Source organism: Eptesicus fuscus, chromosome 22 (genome assembly GCF_027574615.1).
Source record: "Eptesicus fuscus isolate TK198812 chromosome 22, DD_ASM_mEF_20220401, whole genome shotgun sequence".
Taxonomy (NCBI): Eukaryota; Metazoa; Chordata; class Mammalia; order Chiroptera; family Vespertilionidae; genus Eptesicus; species Eptesicus fuscus.
This window is the reverse complement of record NC_072494.1, coordinates 34884380-34903919: the sequence shown is the minus strand read 5'-3', so window position 1 is coordinate 34903919 and position 19540 is coordinate 34884380. Positions and strand designations below refer to the sequence as shown.

Here is a 19540-nt window from a genome sequence, read left to right as displayed (position 1 = left end):
AAACAGTGACTCTGAGTCATGACAGTTGTTCACATTCGCTGGACCATCTCAAAGGTTCTGCAGGCATTCTCTAAGGGGGGTGGGCAGCCTATCAGAATCTTCAACAGAGGAGGGAACCATTGAGTTACAGAGAGACCAACTAGGTAATTTGAGTCTGGATGTGGGGTGCACTAGAAGTAAACTCTGCCCAACTCACACGAAGTCAGCTGAGTCTCGGGCCTCGGTTCAGCATCAGAGGGTTTGGGTGTCTTCTTAGGCTCTGGCAGAATCCGGTGCTGGGGACTTTCTGCTGATGCCCCGAAGGAGGCAGAGCTCCTTAGCAGAGCTCACTGTTTTGCAGTGGGGGGGCAGGAGGGAGGAGTACACCCAGAGCTGGCCCAGCCTTCAGTGCCTGAACAAGTAGAGGCCAATGGGAGCCAATCAGGTGCCGTGGCTCATTGAAGGGCTTGGGTCCTTGGCCAAGATTGGAGGTGTGGCTGGAGCAGCTGCTGGCTGGAAAGAGGGAGTTCCCAGAATAAATAAATATCCGATAATGAAGTCAGACCACATCCAGAGGAAGCCTGAGCAGGAGTTGAACAGTGTGCTGACCTTTTCCGGAACAAATCCTGAATGTAATAATAGAGGAGGATGTTATGAAAATGAAAAACAATTGCATTAGCTGTTCCAGAAAGAACTCCACTGGCTTGATGGAATATAAAAGCTAATCGATAGGCTTTTAAACAAAATAAGCCTAGATCTTAGAATGGAATATCCCTAATAACTTGATTATTTTTCTATGGAAGAAGGTACACAATGCCTGTGTCTTCTAACCCTATTATGACTTGGCCAGCCTGAGGGTCTTCTTCTGCCTTGTCAGCTTTTAGAGGGTCTCTTGGAGCTGTATCCAACTATGCACGGTGGATTTGGTGGGTAAGGTCTGGGGTGGGATGGTGAGTAGGATTTGATCGGGGAGCTGGAGAGAGAGGGGGTGAAACCTGCAAGGAAGTACTCTGCTTTGCCTTTCCTTGACTCCTGAATGACCATCGTGGTGGTCATTCCCACCCCTCCCCACCCCCAACCCTCCTGCCAACATTTTAGAAGGGCTCTGATGCCCAGGAAAGCGGTGGCAATTTGCGGAACTTCTGTTCTTGCTCTTGGCTGTGTCCCCTGTGATTGTGTTTTCTGGGCATTCATGCGCATGCTTTCCAGCTTGCACCCTTTCCCTTCTCCTCCAGTTTGTCACAGTTCAGTGAGGAGAACATGATGGACCCCTACAACCTCGCCATCTGCTTCGGACCCTCGCTGATGTCAGTGCCTGAGGGCCACGACCAGGTGTCCTGCCAAGCCCACGTGAACGAGCTGATCAAAACCATCATCATCCAGCATGAGAACATCTTCCCAAACCCCAGGGAGCTGGAGGGCCCTGTCTACAGCCGAGGAGGAAGCATGGAGGATTACTGGTAGGGGGCCAGGGCTGGACGAGGGGAAGGCATCACCCACACACACTGGCCTGGGGGCCAGATGGCCAAGCAAGACCAAAGGGAAATACCCAGACCCGCCCAGCCTCCCACTCCCAGGCTCTTCAGGCTGCCAGGGTCTTGGGTTGGTGTAAGCAGTGCCCCACCTTGACCCGGCCTATGGAGGAAGTGCCATTTCTGCCACCTTTCTTCCTTATGATTCTGAGTGGTGAGGGACCATTCTGAAAGATAATGACAATAATAATAGTAATATTAATACTCGCTAGGAAAGGGAATTTTCTACAGTTGTTCACCAGTCCCCAGGGTCTCTCAGAGTTCTGCTCTGCTGTGCATGGTCCCCGGGGAATTTCATATTGGGAAGGGCTTAGATATGGGGCCTAATTTGCTGGCTGGGCATTTGTAAGATGACCATTTAGGGTGATTTCAGAAAATCATGAAGGGAGAGAGGGGTAAGCTCCATTTTCAGCAGGTTGGCACAGTTTCATCCTGAAGTGGGATTAAATTCTGTGGGGCGAGGTTTTTCATGACCTGGCCTGGGAGCAGAGATATGACAGGATCCCAGGCACATAGACCCTCCCGCTGGACAAATACTGAGTCACTATTTCCATTTTACAGATAAAGTCACTGCAATGCAGAGAGGCAGTGACGATCTTTCAGGCCACCCCATGGTGGGGATTCCAACCCTCATCTCTCGTCCTTTAGTACAGGGCACCGCCCACTGCCCTCAGGAAACCACTTACCATGTTAGTTTTCCACTAAACACAAACAACTGCCTCTCTCTTTTACTCCCTAACATCCCTTACCTTCACCTCCTCCCCCTTTTTCCTTCCCCTAAAAATGTTTCAGCCTGGGCTGAAAGCATAAGCCAGCCCAAACCAGATTCCATCCTAATTCAGCATCTGGAACCAATTCAGCCAGCCCCATTGCTATGGACTGAGGTAGGGAGAATAAGGGAGGTTGTTTACTTAATTAGAGGCCGATGGGTCCATGCTTGTCCCTGATCCCCACAGAAGGAGCCTTCTGCTTAGGGAGTGAAGAAAGGGACATCCATGTGTCGTGAACATGAAAATATCACTGACATCGGGCTTGGTCTTCTCCGCTGTCCTGCAGACCCCAGTACCTGGGTCCGGGCTGGAGAAACCTCGGCTTGCCAGCTAGAGAGAAAGCTTGTTGTCACTGACAGATGGTTGGTGGGACGGGGGAGGTTGTTCAGGTCTCAACATGCTGGCTGAGGAGCTCCAGGGAGCTGTCCTTGTACATGTGACTGGGAGGGTCAGTTTCCCGCTTGCATGAGTGTTGGGAAGCTGTGGAATAATGTTCCCAATTCCTGCTTTACCTTCCTTCTAAAGTCTGCCCTCAATTCTCAAATATGAAACCACTGCAGGCTGGGCTTACCCCAGGACATGGTCCCTCACAGCCCCCTCCCCCGTGGTCCCAGCCCAGTGGAACAGACGGAACCCCGGCAGGGGGTGGGGGTGGGGGCTCCAGGGGCACAGACGGGAGGACACCTTCCTCCAGTTCTCTCCAAGGTGTTCCCCTTGGCCCCATGTTGTTTGTTATACATCCAACATTTATTAGCAGCCTCTGGAAAAACCACAAATTACTCAGGGAATGTTATACCATAGCCTGGGTAGGAGGGCCCGGGCCTCAGGCCAGAGGCACCAGAGGATCAAGAGTAAATGAACTTGGGGTTAAAGGGACCATCTCAACCCTGGATTCACACCCACTCAGAAGGCTCGCAACCTTCCCTTTCCTTTGGGGAGAGAGAGGTGCCAGTACCGTGAGCTAAGGCCATGAAGGAGGTGGGGGAGGGAGGGATGGCAGTAGGGGTGCTAGAGTCCAAGGATTCTGGAAAGTGGCCAGGAGACCAGACAGCCAGGAAGAGGGAGCCCAGGCCACTTGGCCTCCCCATGACCGTGAAGAGGAGAGGCCACTCACCACATTGACCACCCTGAGACTGGAACCGGTTTTCCGGGACGGGTGCTGGGTGGCTTCTGAGACCACAGGGTTGGGCCTGGGGTGTTGCTGGGGTGTGGGCGTACAGTGAGAAAAATGGGATTTTAGGGCAAGAAGGAACCTTAGAAAAACATCATCTTTACCTTAGAGCAGTGATCGGCAAACTCATTAGTTAACAGAGCCAAATATAAACAGTACAACGATTGAAATTTCTTTTGAGAGCCAAATTTTTTAAACTTAAACTTCTTCTAACGCCACTTCTTCAAAATAGACTCGCCCAGGCCATGGTATTTTGTGGAAGAGCCACACTCAAAGAGCCGCATGTGGCTCACGAGCCGAAGTTTGCCGACCACTGACCTAGTGAATCAGTGGGGCCGAAGCAATCTGTTTTTAACAAGCCACCCCACTCTCTGAAGTTTGGGAACTGCCCATAGTGGATGGCCACGTAGATGGGCTTGGAACCCTGCAGGAAAGTGAGCCTTGTCCTGTGCATCCCAAGGGTTTCCAGAATGTCACCAAACTCATCAGAGGGTTTTTAGGCCCAAAAAACAGTGAGAAATTGTGCCCAGACTTTTTGACAAAGCGGAATCCCCATTCATGCACCCCAGAATGTTCATTGGAGCCTGGAGAACCTCCTTGGACCTGACTGACTCCTAATGAGGTTCATGCTGAACTGGTCTCCTGGTCTTTGAGGACCTTTCTAGGAGTGAAGGACCCATCCCATGAGAAGGGAGAGGTGTGGGCTCAAAGGTAGACCCTGAGGCCAGGCGGTGGGGTTGAGGGGTGGTGGTTCTTCCATAGAACTACCTGGAAAGGCTCACTCATTACTACCACATGCCAGAGAAAGAACCGTTAGACATGAACGGGGGTTTTCTACCTTACCAAGCACTCTGAAGGCCACGAGCCAGGAGATCAGGCGGCAAAACGGCGTTCCTAGTAACTTCCCTGGCCATTCTCGGTCCTCATTCCTGAGGGGATGATTCTAGACGGAATGAATTTCTTCAGGAACTTGACCTGACTCTGTCTCTTGCGCTCTTGCAGAGTTCAGCCCGCAGCAGACTCCTCTTCCCATCCATTTCTGTGACTCCCCTCCCACTTTCTTTCCAGTACCTGGAGCTAAACTGCAAGGCGTCCTAGAGACATCAAGCAGACTGAGAAAGAAGGAAAGGAAGTACCGCTTACCAATCACCCCCTCTTTTTTCACCGAATCCTCATAGGACTCTGTGAGCTATACTGACCATTTATAGATTAGGTAACTGAAGCTGGAAGAGACCAGTAACTTGCCCAGGGCCACACAGCTTCCAAGTGTCAGAGTGGATTTTTGGATCCGGCTGTATCTGATACTAAAGCCTAGTGTTTTTCTTCCACCATGCTCCCTCCAGGAACTAATTCACCTAGAGAAACAACCCTTGAGGAGTTGGGTTGTTTTGTAGTTTTGAAAAAAATTATAATTGAAAAGGGGTTCGCTTGGTGTCAAGATACTCCAAGCAGTCTGCAGTAGTTTTTGTAACGGGCTGGAGTAGGAGCCTCAGGAGCCTTCTCTGTCATTATTGGCGTCTGTCGGTAGTGTGCAGTCAGGATAGAGAGAGCATGAGGTAGGCTCCATGCCTGAGCCCGAGGACGCTGTGTGAGAGGAAGACAAGAATTCTGTGAGCCAGCTGAGCCTGGTTACTCTCACTTCTGTTGCAGTGACAGCCCTCACGGAGAGACAGCGTCGGTTGAAGACTCCACCCAGGATGTGAGCACGGAGCACCACACGAGTGATGACGGTACGAGGTCCTGCTTCGGGTCCGCGGGGCTACCCGGGTGAGGCCATCCTGTGCTCCCAATGAGCCTTCCGCCCAGCAGTCCCCTGCACCCAGGCAGCGAGCCCTTGCCTCCCTTCCCTGTCTTAAAGAGGCAGCCCACCTTCTCAGACAGAGAGGTCTCTGTATCAGACCAGAGGTGAAGACTAGACATTTCATCGCCCCTCAACCTCTTGCCCCAACACCCTGCCCTCGCCCACCTCACAGCTCCGTGTCTCGCCAGCATGTCAGTTCCTGTCCCAGCCCAGACTGCTGCCAGGGAGCTAGAGACCAAAGTGAAGAGCTCGTTTGAAAAGCAGTAAGCCCGGGGAATACAGAAGCTGGGTGCCAGGACTCCAGCAGAAGCCAGAGGAGTGGGAGTGAGGATGCAGAAACCACACGCTCTCACGTCTACTCGCTGGAAAGACTGACCCTTTCCAGAGAGTGCAGACCTGCGGGCGCTGCGGCCTGGGGGTGTGCGTCGGGATGTGGACACAGCTGCCGTCCACGGGCCCCTCGGCAGTGCCCATGATTACCAGGGACTGTCCAGCCAGCACCTCTCCCCCTCCTTCTAGTAGTTCCGTGCCCCATTTCTGGATCTCGGGGGCTCTGGAAGGCTCAGCAGCTGACAAGGGGCCTTAGAATTTTCTGGGCATAAGAACAAAATGGCACAGTCTGCGGGGCTTTCCCTGTTCCCGCCTTGCAGTGAATTCTACAATCCTCAGCCAGCTTTTAAAGGAGAAAACATTAGGGCTATTATGCAGGCCCTGATGTCAGATGGATCGGTATGATGATTTGCCACATGGGAGGAAAGTGGGTGAACTAGGGAAATATGTATTTGGTTGGAGCCTGCCGTGGGCCCACCAATGCTAGAGGCTTTATATGTCTTATGACCTAATCTCTGGTGAAATAGATAGCGCTGCTGTTTTTTGAGAAAACTGAGGTTAAGAGGTCAAGTGCCATGTCCAAGGCCGAGCAGAACTGAGAGTGGGGTGTAGCAGGCCTCCTCTGGTCTGCCTCCCGTCGTGAAGTCTCGGCCCTTTGGCCTTTAGGTTCACTTAGATTCTCAAATTCCCAGACAGGGCTGATTGAGTCTCTTTCATTTACTCTGAATAACACACCTCAAATCCTTTCTCTAAAAGTAGACATAAATGTATAATGTGTAGAATAATGGCTAACACATGCATAGCACTTATGATGGGCCAAGCACTTTTACGAATTGTTAAACAAACCAAAGAAACAAAAAAAAACAAACTCATAGATACAGATGACAGAATGGTGGTTTCCGGGGGGTAAGGGATGAGGGGGGATGAAGAGGGTAAAAGTGGTCAAATATATGGTGACAAAAGGAGACTAGACTTCCAGTTGTAAGCACACAATAGGGTATGCAGATGTCGTATTATAAAGTTGTACACAATAAATTCATTTTTGTTTGTGTTTTTTGTTTGTTTATTTGTTTTTTAGTATATTTTTATTGATTTCAGAGAGGAAGGGAGAGAGAGAGAGAGAGAGAGAGAGAGAGAGAGAGAGAGAGAGAAACATCAATGATGAGAGAGTATCATTGATTGACTGCCTTCTGCAAGCCCCCTACTGGGGATTGAGCCTGCAACCCAAGTATGTGCCCTTGACCAGAATTGAACCTTTCAGTCCACAGTCCAATGCTCTATCCACTGAGCCAAACCAGCTAGATCAGTGATCGGCAAACTGCGGCTTGCGAGCCACATGCGGCTCTTTGGCTCCTTGAGTGTGACTCTTCCACAAAATACCACGGCCTGGGCGAGTCTATTTTGAAGAAGTGGCGTTAGAAGAAGTTTAAGTTTAAAAAATTTGGCTCTCAAAAGAAATTTCAATCGTTGTACTGTTGATATTTGGCTCTGTTGACTAATGAGTTTGCTGACCACTGAGCTAGGGCAATAAATTCATTTTTAAAAAATTATTAACTCCTTGGAACAATTTTATGAAAAAAAAAACCACACACTATTATTATCCCCATTTAATAGACAAGATTCAGACTCACACAAAAGTAAAACTGCATTGCTTTTATTTTTTCCGATCACATTTATGTACATTTTCCCATATATTGTCCACAAAATGTATTTCTATATTTTGTTCCTTAGAAAGTTGATTGGGCAAGTTATTTTCTCTCTATTGAAACTAAAAACTCATGTTCTACTAGGGAGAATGGATAGCATAAATAAATTATTTAAAATACAATATGATAAATGTTCTGTGATTCATGGAATCTAGATATATAAAAGCCTATAAGCGACCATTCCACTGTTCGACCAGTAGCTATGACGTGCACTGACCACCAAGGGGCAGACGCTCAATGCACAGGCCTGGAAACATGGAACAGACTAATGAATCTCAGAGGGAAGGGGGGAGGGCAGGAAGAGATTAACCAAAGATATTATATGCATACTAGAGGCCTGGTGGGGTCCCTCTGCCTGGCCTGCGGGGATCGGGCCAAATCCGTGCACCAGGGCCTCCGACATCCCCCAAGGGTCTCTAGTTATTTTATAATCAGAAAAAAAATGATGCTTCCAAATACAAGTATGGCAAGTTCAGTGATAGGAGTTGGCCAGAGAAGTTACTATAGGAAGCAGGTGATATTCGAATTGTGACTTCATGTGTTTCATCAATCAGATGAGAGAGACAGGGATTCCTGGTGGAGGGAACAGCATGAACAAAGGCAAGGAAGGGCATACAAGTGGTTTCGGGATGGTGGCACAGTCTACCCAGGAATTACCTGCTTTAAACATTATCCATGGCTTATTTTTCACATAAGGTTATCTTCCCACCACTGTAAGTTCAGCTCATTGGGCTTTTCCGCTCAGTTTCCTGAGTCTGTGAGTCCCAACAACATGTGTTTCCTTCTTTTCCACGCCTCGCAGAGTGTGAGCCCATTGAGGCCATTGCCAAGTTTGACTACGTGGGCCGGACAGCCCGAGAGCTGTCCTTCAAGAAGGGGGCATCCCTGCTGCTTTACCAGCGGGCTTCTGACGACTGGTGGGAAGGCCGGCACAACGGTATCGACGGACTCATCCCCCATCAGTACATCGTGGTTCAAGACACGTACGTTGGGCCCCTGCATCTTTAGGGCTCCCTGGCTGCACTGTGGGAGGCAAACCATTTCTGGAGCCATCGGGGGATGAGGGACACCAACCCCCAGACTCAGTGGAGAATTGTTTTTGATTCTCGCCACACTCTGTTCCCCCTGGAAACCACCCTCTACCGCCAGTCAGCGCTCATTCCCACTTATACCTGATGAGTGATATTGAGGGATGATTATTTGACCACTTTCCTTTCTGGAAAGATCAGGTTGGGAAAACACTCTCTCTCTCTCTCTCTCTCTCTCTCTCTCTCTCTCTCTCTCTCTCTCTCTCTCAAAAACTGTGCCCACCCTAACCTGTTGGGCCCCTGCTGGCGTCTTTCCACTGAAATGAAAATGAGTTCCTTTTCTAGGAGAAAGCCAGCTTAGGCAGCCTTGTGGAAATGACCGAGTCCATTTAACCCCGATGAGGTAGACATGGAGAAAGCTGGGGAGAGGAGGGGAGAAGATGTCAGGGAACAAAGGGAACGGACGGCTTCACAGAGGGGCTGCTGGTTGGTTCCCGCTCTTTGAAGCAATGTCTCCTGGCAGGAAGGGTGTTCCTGTGCCCCCAGCCAGCCACCCTGTGCCTCTGCCCCACTTCCTCCCCTTGGATATGATGCTGTCAGTGTGTTTAGTCCTTCCCTTGATATTATTTTTTAAAGGTTGATATCCTGAACGAGTCTGCACCCTCCCAGCCTCTCCCCAACTCGTTCTGCGGGGAAATCCTCCCTCTGTTGATAACATCGCAAACCTGGTGGCCATCTGTGCGTGGACAGGACCCTCCCAAATTTAGCGTTATGGCTTCACTGCAGGACCGAGAGAAGACGAATTGTGGGGGAGAAGGGGCTTTCCTTGTCATCAGTAGCCAGAGGGGCCAGAGAGCAGTGGAGAGACCCGGGACCAGCTGGGACGCTCTAAGCAGGGCTGGATATGCTACGACAGAGAGTGGTGGGGTCCTGCCTCAATACCGGCAGCTCCAGAGCTACGCAGAGCAGACTGGCCTTACCTGGCAGTGCTCGGGACCTCGGCAGATAAATTGCAACCGGGACTGGCCTCCTCCTCCTCCAGGAGGGGCCCTGGCCCAGCTGCCCCGGGACAGCAGCGTGGGGTAGAAAGCAATGCCTCGAATCCAGGTGTCCCCTAGCCCAGCTTTCCAGAGGAGCTCAGGATCCTGCAGAGCTCAGCGGGATTATTTATTTTTATTTAAACGACCCTCCCAAGGCCCTCAGGTGTCCTGGCCTCTGCTCGCAGACCTAGCCCAGCCAGGCGTCGCTGCTGCCTCAGAGCCATCGCGGGGTCGCGTGTGTCGGGGGACCATCTTGCCGATTTAACACTGTTTTTTGTGTTGTTTTCCCTGCCTGCCTGCCCCTTCTCCCCCAGCGAGGACGGTGTCGTGGAGAGGTCCAGCCCCAAGTCTGAGATTGAGGTCATTTCTGAGCCACCTGAAGAAAAGGTGACAGCCAGAGCGGGGGCCAGCTGTCCCAGTGGGGGTCATGTAGCCGATATTTATCTTGCAAACATCAACAAGTAAGCGCTGCTTTTCATTTTCTGCTCCTCTGACTGACTCTGCCACACCCAGCCTCACCCTCTGGCCTGAGCCTCCACCCGCGCTGCACGGGGCTCCGGCTCCCGGGCCCAGCAGTTTGCATGTGCTCCTCGCTGCTGCAGGGCGGACCGGGCGGAGAGCCTCCCCAGCCTTGGCACAGGGCCGGGCCTCCGCTGGCTGCCGTCCTGCCTGGGAAGGTGCTCCCTCTGTCCCGCTTCAACCAGACCTTCCTGGTCGTCTGACTGCTCAGCTCTGGCCAAAGCTTTGGTTGCTTTAAGCAACTTGGTTTTACACTGTTCTCAGAGGTGCCTTCTCTTTTCCAATTCTTACTCAAATAATAGTCTGTGATGTCTTTCTTGGCCTTGTCTGTGCACACATCTGAAGTCTGTGTCTTCTAGGCTCACATCAGCCCAGAGGCTTATTCAGATGGCCCGTGCCTGTGTCCCCCACACACATACACCCCGTCCTGCACGCGCCCCTGTGAAGGAAAGGAGACCCCTGTGCCCCCAGGAGAGCTTTGTCTGAGCTCTTCATTCCTCGTCTAACTCCTACCTCCCTTCTTTCTGCCCTTTCCCACCAGTGGAAAGACCTGTCCATTTCCCCTACTGCTTCCGCCCTGTGTGTCATCCTCTCCTCTCAGCCCCTTTGCAGATTCCCACTCCTGCCCAGCAGGCTCTTACCTCTGCCCCAGCTTTCACTGTGGCTGTTAGCAACATCCTGGGGGTTTAACTCCACCCACACCCGATCTGGCCGCCTAGAGGGATCCCACGCCTGCGTGCTGCTGCCTCCCCTCGAGACATTCAGGTTATTGGAGAACTAATCTCATCTCAAGGGGCCAGACACCAAGTCCCAAAGCCTACAGACCTCTTTCCGCCAGACCCTGAAACTTGGCCCCATGCCAGCAGGATGACGAGCCCCAGGGCGCTCCCGATGAATATGGATTGGAGATGATGCGCAGTTTTTATTCCCCTGGCTTTGGAGGAATGACATGATTTGCACACTGAAAACCTGTTAACCGTAGCCTCTGGACACTGAAACTGGAAGGAGAATAAAAGATGCTTGTTGTTTTTAAACCGCACCAGGTCGCCCAGATCTCTTGGCTTTTTTCCAACCAGATGGTAGCAGGGGGCGTGGTTGGGACACGTGGCTCTTCTCCGTCTCTTTGGCCCTCAAGTTAGTAAGTAGCTTATTCAGCTCACTTAGTGCAGTTATAATCGAAGTCAGACCAGTAAAAATGATTGAGGATTTTATTTCTTTCCCTCCAGCGTAGTGCCCTGCTGGGAGGGAGAGCTAGTAAAAAGTAATTGTGGGCTAATCACATTTTTTTTTCCTTATTTACAAGTCTATGTTAATTACAAATCTATAATCATAAGGTCATAAGCCTGTTATTAGCCCAGAAACCAAGGCAGGGTTGGTGGAGGGAAAGTTAAATAATTAGTTAGGTACATATTTTTAAACTGTTACATATATTTGATGCCATTTGTACAAAGGAATTGTACGGAGTCCTAGCTGAAGTAGTCAAAGGATGAACATCTGGTGGAAGGCGTTCCCTTGAGCTCCTTGCTTGGTGGCGTCAGGATGGGGTGTTTGGAGAACATGGTTTGCCTGGGCACCGGCCCCCAAGCATGTCATGTCCTTAGGAGTGACCCTGCCTTTAACTCCTGCCCCAGCTCCTACTCCACACATCCCTCCTCAGGCCCCTCACTGTCCTGAGTGTCCCGGATTCTCTCACCCAGGCACACCTGGTTACCTCCTCCTGTCCCTTCAAGACAGTTCGAAGATTTACCTCTTTGGGGGAGCCTTTCTGACACCCCTAGTTCCTCAGGGCTGAGTTAGCTGCCCTTATTCTATGTCCCTAAAGCAGTTTGAGTGTCTTTTGGGACTCGATGTGCACTCACATTCACCATCGGACTGAGCTCTTTGCAACCAGAAACTGTCTTCCCCTCTACATCCCTGGGGCCTGGCCAGGACCTGGCATGCACCAGCCTCTCCACAAATCTTCTCAGCAGCTTTCGCCTCGTGAGTCAGCCACCCGAGTGGAAAAGGAAGTCAGCAGTTACTGGGGTGTGGCATCTCAATTTAATTGCACACATTGATTGGGCATCTACTGTTGTGCCAGGTGCCGATACTGCTTAATCAAAGGAGTAAGGTAGTCCCTGGCCTCAGAACTCAGTCTGCCGAGTTGTTACCATACAGACAGGTAGCTAAAAAGCAGTGCAGGAGGGCATGGTCGGTTCTGCCTTCCGTTGGAGATGGGGTGCCAGGCAAGACTTGGCAGAGACAGTTACTTCAGCTGGGCTCCATAAGACACTGAGAACATCCTTTTTCCACTCAAGAATGGCTGGCTCTCACCGCTAAACTACTGAGCAGGCAGTTTCATGGAATAGCTGCTTTGTGCCAGGTCCTGGACCAGGCCCTGTGGATATACAGTGAGGAAGACCTAACCGGTTAAGAGAACCAGGACAGACTTAGAATGCTGGCCCTGCCTCGTAGACTAGGTCTACCCCTACCTTCTTACATCCTCAGCTCCCACCTCAGCACCATCACCCTTCATAGCTTTCAGATCAAAGCTGCTCAACTGCCATCCCAAACCAGAAGTCCTACTGCTTCTTAGATTAGGTCCTTTCGAATCTAATTCCAAAAGAAAGTGGAATTTTTCAGCAGTAGGCAACACCCATGTGTGTAGGACTCTGCCAAACCATTTCATAGGAGAGCCTCAGTGGTCTGAAACCAGTGGTCACAGAGCCAGGTTCAGCCCAGTGCTGGGTGACTTAGGGTCACGTCGATGTATTTCCACCCTAAGAAAAGGCACAAGCTTGGCCCTAACTCCGCAACATTGCAGCCTTTTGAAAAAAATATTCTGTTCCATGTCTGCAAAATGAGTAGCAACAGCCTCTTGCCAAAGCCCAAAATGATTGCAGCCTTGTAGTTGGGGGAAGAAAGAGGCTAAAATTGGAAAAGTCAAGTCTCCTCTTACCAGCAATTCCCCGCCTCCTTGGTGACGGTGAAACTTGTTCTCTCCCTGGGGCCTGGTTTCTGCTCAAAGCAGGTAATAGAGGGGCCTTTCCAAGCATCTCTCTCCCATTAGAAACTTTCACTTAATCAGACATTTTTCCTGACAGCAGTACCTTCCACCTTGAGAACTCAAAGCCCACGACGACCAAGTAAGTACCCACTTCTCTGTCCAGTTGGGGTGGCAGGGGGACCGAGACGTGGAGAAAGCACGGAGAAAGCCTCTCTGTGTCCCTCTCCTTCCGGAAGTCCCTGGGTGCCAGCATCTGTCCCCCTCACCTGTCTTCATGTCCTTGGAGCCAGGGCTCCCTAGTCACACTGCCCTCTCTCTTTGTGATTGAAGGCAAAGGAAGCGGCCAGAATCGGGGAGCATCCGGAAAACATTTCGGAGTGACAGCCACGGGCTGAGTGGTTCTCTGACTGACTCTGCCTCCCCGGGGGTGGGGGCTGGCTGCCGCCCATCTTCCCAGCCCATCATGAGCCAGAGTCTCCCCAAGGAAGGGCCAGATAAGTGTTCCATCAGTGGGCACGGGAGCCTCAACTCCATCAGCCGCCACTCCTCCCTGAAGAATCGGCTGGACAGTCCGCAGATTCGGAAGACAGTGACAGCCGGGAGGTCAAAAAGCTTCAATAACCATCGGCCTATGGATCCTGAGGTCATTGCACAGGTAACGGGGGGGGCGGGCCTCCTGGACAAGCGGCTGGCACGAGTCTACACTTGTCACTGCTGCTTAGTGCGCCCATGTTAATTATGACAGGACTGGAAACGACAATGCTTTGTACATCATATCCTGAGTTCAGGGACTAGCGGACATCTGGGCCTGATAAGACAGCTTTCCAAGAAATGTGGGTCCCTCTCCCTCCAAGAACTTGAAGACAGAATGAAAGAATACAGGCTTCTTGGTCATGTATGGGCCATCTACAAGGCTGTTGTCATTTTAAAGCCAGTAGTTACAGATGGAGTGCTTTGATAGAGTCCATTCAGCCCAGGTGTTGAGGCTCAGATGTAGTTCTGGCCACGCTATATTATTGTTGACACTATTACAAGTGTCCCCATTTCCCTTCTGCTTAGTCCCTCCACCCAACTGCAGCCCCACCCCAGGCCTTCCCCACACTGTTGTCTGTCCATGGGCTATGCATATATGCATATATGTTCTTGGGTTAATCTCTTCCCTTCCCCAGCACTCCTCTCCCCACTGAGAACTGTCAGACTGTTCCATGTATCCATATCTCTGGATGTATTTTGATCGTCAGTTTATTTTTATATCACTCTGCCTATGATTCCACCTCCTAAGGCTAATATCTGGTCCCTAGCGGTAGATAGATGGTCAGTCAGCAATCTGCTCCTGGTCTTGGAGGCCCCAAAATACTCCGCCACGGGGGGCTTAGCCAGAAGGGTTTCCAGTCCAAATCTCCAGATGCAGTGGAGATGAGCTCCGTGGTGACTGGGGTCTTCTTTCCTTGTTTACACTACACTGACAAGCCTTTGTTTTCCATGAAATATTAGAGATCTGTCCCCACCTCTAAAAATCCGACCACCAGGCCCACTCCAAGCAGCTCACTCAGACGTCTCTCCCAACTCTATAATTTTCATTAGACCAGGTAGGAACTGAGGGCTCACTGTTGCCCTCTCCTGTCTCAACCGATTCTCCTCACCCCCTCTTTCAGGGGGCAGGAGCAGCTGGGCGTGGTCTCTCTTGGCTTAATTGTGGATCTCTGCTCAGGGAAGGTGTACCTGGTAAGCTCGGTATTAAGCTCCGGGCCGAGATGTCTTGCTTTGCTGGCCTTCTATTTCTGTGCCTCTACTTAAGCTCTTGGCTGCAGTCTGCCTTGCTCCATGGGAACCCTCCCAGCTCCCTCTTTGGCCAGGTCAAGAGGAAGTCAGAATAATGGCAGGGACAGGCTCTAGCTGCAGAGTGGGACCGTGGAGAGCAATTATAAGCATTTATAAGGTCTGAGAACATCATAGGGAAGCATGAAATTGAGTCTCTGTCAACAGAACACACGGGTCATCCTGTGGGACAGACTCCTTAACCAGGGGCCTTTGCTTGGCACATACAGTCTTTCAATATGAGCCTGATTCCAAGGGAAGAGCCCTATGGTGGTTTGACACACAAGTGTGGGGAGGAGGGAGGGAGCTGGGAGGCAGCTGGCTGCATACAAAGGACCTTTGGCTCTGCCTTGAGCCCCTGAGCTGAGTGCTCCACTGTGACCTGCTGAAGGTGATTCACCTGTGGGCTCTGGCTCCCCTCCTGGTAACTCTGGTGCCCTCTCCTGGTGATGGGTAGGAGGAAATGGCTTCATGCAGGAGGGGGGAGTGGGAGGGGGGAGGGGGGAGATGATCTGATGAATCTTCAGGGCCAGGGCTCTTGGCCCTTTCCTCAGCCCTTGAGGAGGAAGAATTAACCTTCTCAACCTTTGGCCTTGGAGTCCAAGAGAACAAAGATCATACTTCATTTCTACCACTTAAAAAAAAAAAGTTTACTATGTATAATCTCAAGCATATACAAATGTAGAGAGAATTGCATAATGAACCCCATGTACTTATAACCAAACTCCTGCCCACTCTCTTAGTCCATCCACCTTTTCTCGCCCCGCTGGATTCTATAAATCCTTCATCCATAAATATTTCAATGCACATCTCCAAAATCCAAGGACTCTATTCCAAAACATCTCAACCACTCTTTCCAAAGGAAAAAGAATCTCATGATAATGCAAATCCTTCTGCCCCCTCCCCCCACATTCTGAACATTCATATGTTCAAGGATTTGGGCCAAGTGAAATAAGCTGGACATCTCATTGTAGTTGGTTTCTCCACGGTCTGGCCTATGGTGTTGAAATAGGATCCTTGGGGACTTCTCCCTCCATTTGCCTCACCTCCTTTTCCTGTTTTGCAGGATATTGAGGCAACTATGAACTCTGCCCTGAACGAGCTGCGGGAACTGGAGCGGCAGAGCAGCGTCAAGCACACCCCTGACGTGGTTCTAGACACCTTGGAGCCCCTCAAAACCTCCCCGGTGGTGGCCCCCACGTCCGAGCCCTCCAGCCCCCTGCACACCCAGCTCCTCAAGGACCCTGAGCCCGCCTTCCAGCGCAGTGCCAGCACCGCTGGGGACATCGCCTGCGCCTTCCGGCCTGTCAAGTCCGTCAAGATGGCTGCCCCGGTCAAGCCTCCTGCCACAAGGCCCAAGCCCACTGTCTTCCCCAAAACAAATGCCACTAGCCCTGGTGTCAACTCCTCGGCTTCCCCACAGTCCACTGACAAGTCTTGTACTGTCTGAGGGATATAATTTAATTGTTCTAGACAAGGGGACTGCAGGGACTGACTGTTATTAAACTCTTCCTATTTAACTAGCTTGGGGACTTCAGTTGAAAATTAGATTTAAGTTGTTCTTACAGGAATTAGCCTTCCCATCACCCAAAATCTTGAGAATGAAGCCCTCATTATCACCCTGCCCGGCCCTTCCCACTGCCCTCTGCTTCCCCCAGTCGTCGTAAGTCAGCCAGCCGCAGTACATACTGTTCTTAGGTTAGCCAGAGGTAGATTTTTCCATTATCAGGTCACTGTGAAATCTGGCCAGGCAAGCCATGAGGACTTGGGCTCCAGGCTCAGTCCCCTCACACGGGATGCCTAACCAGATGGTCAGCTGCGGACATCCCGCTCTCAGTGACATCTTGTTTTGGGTACTGGTTATAGAGAATCATATAGTCCGTGTAGTCCATTCTTCGTTTTACACACGCACACACACACACACACACACACACACACACACACACACAGGCTTTTCTAGTCTCTGGCATGTGTAGCTTCTGGTCCTAGACCAGTCTCTTTGTAAGTTATTGTGGCAGTTCACACAGGAGCCACCAGGGGTCTCTGTTTCCGTTACAAATCTGTCTGGGGCCGGAGAACCTAGACTTTGATATCTCCATCATATGAAATGTAGCAGGATGGGACTCGATCCTGTAATCTGCTTAGAGATTGGAGACTCTCTGTCTTCTTTCTACTGGTGTGAGCTAGTCCTTGGTATTTGCTTTTGCTCCCCCTCCATCTAGAGCTACAACTCAGTCTTACTATGGAACTTCTCAAGTTTTGCTGAATGTATAGACATTTCTTGCTTTTCTGTCTTTGTCTCTGATGGACCATTTTCCAGTTAAGACATTTTCCTATATAAAAAAGTTTTATAGCTGGTTCCTTTTAGGGTAAAGAGTCCTGTAAGAGAGTCTTATTGCATTTATGGCAGGTTTGGAAAAGGTAAGAAATGAGCCCTTTTTCCTCCCACTCATCTGGGCACTTAAGACATAGAATTTATTTCTCTATTAAAAAATTAAATTCAGCTTTGCTAGCCCCAAAATTGTTCCCAAATGAAAACGTCTTCGAAGTTCAGCCCCTAGTTTGGTTATTCTATAAGGTCTCTTCAGGGGCCAGTGGGCTTGGAGCCCTAGGTACATTAAAGGGAGACATTTCTCCTTAAAACATGTTTTCTTTTACCCAAACAAGACAACCAAGAGAACTGTGTCCCCCTTCTCTGCCCCCCCCCCCCGGGGGGGCATTAACATCTTCGCAAGGCCCGAATCTAAGAAAATTAAAAATTGGATGCTGAATATTTTGGCCTTTCTTTGGACTTTTTTCTGGTTCTCTTCCAAAAAGCAAAAGTGATGTCCTTGTCTGCTTTAAGCCGGTCTCCAAGCCTGGTGCCTGTGATCCCAGCACCCTTGGCATCCTGCTGTCCCAGGACCAGAGCTGGGGACAGACCGTCACACTCCAGGCTCGTGCATCTCAGATACCTACTCGAGTTAAAGCCGAAACTCATTCCTCTTGTCTGTTTTCTGGTTTTAGAGCTGCAACTTTTAGCCTTATTTTTTCCTGTAGCTCAGGAGAGATGGTGGGTTGTCATTCAGATAGGTAAAGTCTGAATTTTCTCATCTGTCACCTAGAAGCTCCTTTGGGGCCAGCATTTTGAAGTTGGTAGTTGGCCCTGTGGAAGTGGTAGGCTGTTCCTCATTCTGCCTGAAGGAAAAGAGGCGCTTTGTGGGAAACCACTGATGAGAAGGAGACCCTGCGGCACCAGGAAAACCATCCCAAGAGACGAAAGGGAGACGTCAAGAGCTCCTTCAGGGAAGTGAGTCAGCCTCTGAGAAGCATCCCACGGCTCCCTGGAGTTCTGGCTCTTGTTGCCCGTTTGGTGGCCTGTCCTTGTCTATCACCTGGACGTACACAGGTCTTGAGCCAACAGGGTCTCTCGTACCCGAGGATCTACTTCCTTGCTGAAAATGGATCCCCGCCCTTCACTGTACATTCCTTTTAATCCAGCTGATCCAAATTGGTACCATTACCTGCCCTTCCTCCCTCCGGCGCATCCTCTCTAGGAAAGTGAAAGCAAAGCTTTCTTAATGACAATGCTTCAGGCCTCTTCTGTTGTCCCTACCTTATTTCTCTCCGCCCTGTACACGACTTGTTCGCGTCCCATGGGTCAGTGTCGTCTGCTGATTTGCATCATGAATTGGACAGTGTGTGAATGGTCACCTGCCCCCCCCGCTCCGGGAGCGGGTGTCTTCCCCTTTGGTGCTCCTGACACCTGTGAGATGGTCCTGTCGAGAGGACTAGGAACCCAGAGGAGAGTCCTTCTCGGCAGAGCTCACTGCGGTCAACTGGAATTGAGGTTGCACACTGTGATTTTTATACCGAACAGCCCAGAGGAGCTGGCCGCCCCGGGCTAGGGAGACCAGCCTTCCTCGCACAGGCTTGCCTAAACCAGCGTAGTGTTTCCAACAGCCCCGCTCTGGCCCTTGAGGCATGGATCCTCTTCCTGGTGTGGATTCTGATGGGTCGGTCTTTGGGGAACAGAGTTGGGTGGGGTACCAGCATCCCAGTTCAGAAAAAGAGAGGAGTTTGCAGCCAACAGCCTGTAAACTGGAAACAGTGGTCTCAGCCAACCTCCTCAGGGCACCCTGGTTTCTCCCCAAGGAGACAGGAGAGACGCCCGCAGCAGGACGAACGGACCGCTGGAAGGGCTGGTGTGGACGGACCTCACGATCGGGAGAGAAGCTCGAGCTTCCAGGGAGTTGCAATGTTGTGGCGTCTGACGTGTATGTCACGTTTGTGTACAATGGTATATTCTTTAAATAGTGTTGATAACTGGAATACTGTATGTATGCTTGGAGATGCTTTGTGGGAACCTAAGACTGTCACTCAACAGATGTTGGATTGGGGAAAATCCAAAGCACAACTTCGAAATAAAATACGTTTTTAGGTTTCAATGCTGCTGTTTACATCCCTTCTCGCTGAAATCTCCAATCCTCGAGTCCAGCTGCCCAGGAGGGATTCTGACGTGTCCGTGGTAACAGAGCACTGCCTGGCAACAGAAGGAGAAATTAGGTGGCGTTGGGAGCCAACCACCTTCGCCCTCCCCAGGCAGGCGTAGCACAGGTGCATTTAGAACGTGGATCTTCCCCCTGGCGTTTCCATTAGAGTGTGGAACCTGAGAGGTTGTGTAGAAATCTTCGCACTCTCCATTGGGCGGTCTGTTGCCATGAGAACCATCCCCTCCACAGAACCCACCTCCCCTATGTTCAGTGAACACTGTTCTCACTTATCTCTCCAGTCAGACTTCCTGCTCAGAGGGAAGGAGCCTGCAAAGTTGCTTGGAGGCTTTGCCAGCCAAAACCAAGGGCAACTGAAGGTTTCAGTTCG

The 19540-nt window shown here is 50.7% G+C and overlaps 1 protein-coding gene across 11 annotated transcripts in view; it reads left to right on the top strand.

The window, feature by feature from the left end:
- Positions 1-19107, top strand: part of SRGAP2 (SLIT-ROBO Rho GTPase activating protein 2) — a 242140-nt gene extending 223033 nt beyond the window's left edge. For 3 of the 11 annotated variants that reach the window (XM_028129253.2, XM_028129250.2, XM_054711644.1), the window contains exons 18-24: positions 1215-1439; positions 5103-5182; positions 8092-8272; positions 9672-9818; positions 12960-13001; positions 13193-13517; positions 15747-19107. In XM_028129253.2, coding sequence (XP_027985054.1) covers positions 1215-1439; positions 5103-5182; positions 8092-8272; positions 9672-9818; positions 12960-13001; positions 13193-13517; positions 15747-16130 — 1384 coding nt within the window. In that variant the 3' untranslated portion in view covers positions 16131-19107. Of the gene's footprint in view, positions 1-1214; positions 1440-5102; positions 5183-8091; positions 8273-9671; positions 9819-10477; positions 10916-12959; positions 13002-13192; positions 13518-14356; positions 14452-15746 lie in introns of those variants that run through there. The other 8 variants (XM_028129255.2, XM_008154184.3, XM_054711646.1 and 5 more) reach the window with 7 other exon arrangements.
- The last annotated feature ends 433 nt before the right edge of the window (positions 19108-19540 follow it).